This window comes from Apis dorsata, unplaced genomic scaffold (genome assembly GCF_000469605.1).
Source record: "Apis dorsata unplaced genomic scaffold, Apis dorsata 1.3 scaffold_527, whole genome shotgun sequence".
Classification (NCBI taxonomy): domain Eukaryota; kingdom Metazoa; phylum Arthropoda; class Insecta; order Hymenoptera; family Apidae; genus Apis; species Apis dorsata.
The window spans coordinates 1,539,351-1,541,949 of NW_006263750.1; the positions used below are offsets into that span (position 1 = coordinate 1,539,351).

General features: G+C 48.9%; 1 protein-coding gene and 1 long non-coding RNA gene across 5 annotated transcripts in view; one reads left to right on the plus strand and one right to left on the minus strand.

Moving 5' to 3' along the window:
- The window catches only part of LOC116186258, a 106,478-nt gene that overhangs the window by 59,434 nt on the left and 44,445 nt on the right, over positions 1-2,599 (minus strand). The window lies entirely within an intron of this gene.
- The window catches only part of LOC102671226 (ephrin-B2), a 90,339-nt gene that overhangs the window by 40,310 nt on the left and 47,430 nt on the right, over positions 1-2,599 (plus strand). The window contains exon 1 of one of the 3 annotated variants that reach the window (XM_031512922.1): positions 7-1,669. The exons of the other annotated variants lie outside the window; for them this stretch is intronic. Within the exon in view, the coding sequence (XP_031368782.1) occupies positions 1,551-1,669 (119 nt within the window). The 5' untranslated portion in view covers positions 7-1,550. Of the gene's footprint in view, positions 1-6; positions 1,670-2,599 lie in introns of those variants that run through there. 3 annotated transcript variants of the gene reach the window in all.

Below are 2,599 nucleotides of genomic sequence, written 5' to 3' on the forward strand. Positions count from 1 at the left end.
CGGCCGACAGACGCGTCCGCGACACCGAACAGGAAGGTACCGTTCTCTCTGCGTTCACGGTGCTCGTCTCTCGGCGCAGCTCGTGCCTCTTGTAACAATCGTTCTCGGCCGTTCCTCCACACCGGTTCGACGCGTTTCTCGACCTACTCTCGTATACGGAGACGAAGTGTTGCATCGGCCCCAATTGGATTTAACGAAGATCGGCATCGCTCCGATTCGATCCTGTTGGGGAATACGTTCGCGTGGTGGACAGTGAGAGAGAGAGAGCGTCGCTCCGTTTCGCTGGCTACGCGATCCGTGCGAATCGCAAGTGCGTGAGAAAGTACGGGGGTGTGCTTCGGGCGAAAGAGGCTACCACTTCGTTTCGCTAGCTTTCTTGTGCTCCTAGCGTGAGATTTCACAGTGCGATCTGTTGCGATCGGAATTTCTTCTGTTCCTAGTGGCTGCCAGGATAGCCCCAGGAGAAGCAGGAGACTGGTGCATTTTATTATTATTCGGTGTCTCGAGAGATCTCGTTTATAGTTGTGAGAAACCTTCGATACTGTCTTTTTTTTTTTTTTTTTTTTTTTTGTGAAACCTTTTCTTTTTTTCCCCCTTTTAAACTCAACGACACATCGGCGTCGATCCGAGAGAAAGGATCGTTGGTGAGATGCTCGGGAGAATTTCTCTTCCACGGTGATTCGCGTGATTCCGTCGCCGAGCGTCGGATGCTCTTACTGTCCGTGAAAGAAGAAGTGTACCAACGAAGAAGTCGTTCCAAGAGTTGTTTCGTCGGATGGATTTTTGAAAAGAAAAAAAATTCGTCTCTCCGATGCGTCACCTGTTCGTCCCGTCTATCGAAATAATCTATGTTTCGTCGATAGTCTCTCGTCGTCCCGATCGGATTTAAGAAAAGTTAGACCAATGAGAGGGCAAGCAAGGTGCGCTCGTGGTGAGAGAAACACGGGGTGGATCCATGGAACGCGTACCTCGGTGGACACCGTTGGAAGCAGCCGAACACCGGAGAAATTTAATCGGTTCTAACGGCCAATCGTCGTTCGCCGAGAACGATTTCACCAAAGAATTTCGCTATTCGTGAAGTCAACGTTCTCAACGTTCTCTCCCTTCATCCGTTAGATTCACTCTCCTCGCTCGAAAACATCGAATCGGAGGAGTGTACCAACTTGTGCGGATAAACTGTGTACCGTTGGAACGATCGGCGAATTCTTGTTGGGAATGTTTCTCGGGAGGATAAGCGGGGACGAGTGATACGCGAGTCCCATAGTTTGATCGTTCGAGGAAAAAGGGAAAGAAGGGAAAATAAAATAAAGGGGGAAAGAGTGAAAGGAAAGCAAGAACTTAATAGTTAACGAGGAGGATAGTGAAAGTGTGGATGTGGTGTCCGTGCAACGGTGGTGGAAGGTGGTCGTGGACGGCAGCGACAAAGGTGCAGGTGTCGTCAACGTATTTGTTGTTATTCTTGTTGTTCTCGTCGTTTGTTTGTTGATTGTTGTATTCCCGGTGAGCAGTGGTGACGCGGTGCGCGCTGCTCGTCCGTCCACGTTGTTACGATGGTTTCCACGTCCTTTGTAACTTTGGTGTTCTTCGTCTGCCTGCAAACGATATTACTCTCGACCGTGAGCAATTGCGCAAAGACGATCAGCATGTACTGGAACACCACCAATTCCATGTAAGTGTCTTCAATTTTCTCTCTCTCCCTCTTTTTTTTCCTTTTTTTTTTCCTTTTTTTTTTATTCTACACGAGAAAGATCATTGCCTCTCCCCCCACGTGACTTTTCCAAATTCTCGACGAGACGGAGACGAGATTCATTTCTGCCCGTTCTGCCCGTCGAGTCTCGTGCAAATACGCGTACACGCGCGTTGGCACGCGTGCCAAACGCGTCTCGAAGCGGTGCTCGCCGGGGAATCGATTTCTCGCGGCGTCCTGGCTTTTGAGTAACGACCCTCCGCTTCCGGCGGAGCTTTTATCGCGGCGAGGTCGCGATATCGCGTCTGCCAAAATTACAGGGGCCCATCTCTCGACGTTGTGCACGGTTTAATACGTACGTAACGCGAAATGGAGCGACCGAGTCGTGGAGAGTCGTTTCGACGTCGTCCAAATCGTCGGCGATAAAAGCGAAGAAACGGCGATTTCCAGGGAGTAGAAAGGACGGGAAATTGCTTGTTCTGGTTGCTCGTGCGACCGATCAATCTCCCGTTCCATAGCTTGGTGGATGATGGTTATAAAGTTCGCCCGATGTTCGAAAGTTGCGGTGGAATACGTCAACGAATTCGTCAGTTTCCAATTCCCGTTCGACCGTGGATGTTCTTCCCAAGTTTAAAGTGTTTCCATACGGTTTCTTTTAATGGTTGCGTGCGGCTGTGTAACTGGTCGAGCACCATGACAGGTGAAAAATGTCGAGATATATTAAGCCGCGTTTTAAACTATAATTTGCGCCGCGAGTGTGACTGTATATTATAGGGCAATAGGTTAACGCGCGTGCTTAACTCCGAATGCATCGTCTGTGGGAATTTTTTTCCCCCCGACGATGTTATTTATATTGACGAACCTATCAAACATCGCAGCGATTTGATTCTTTTTTTTTTTTTTTTTTTTTGC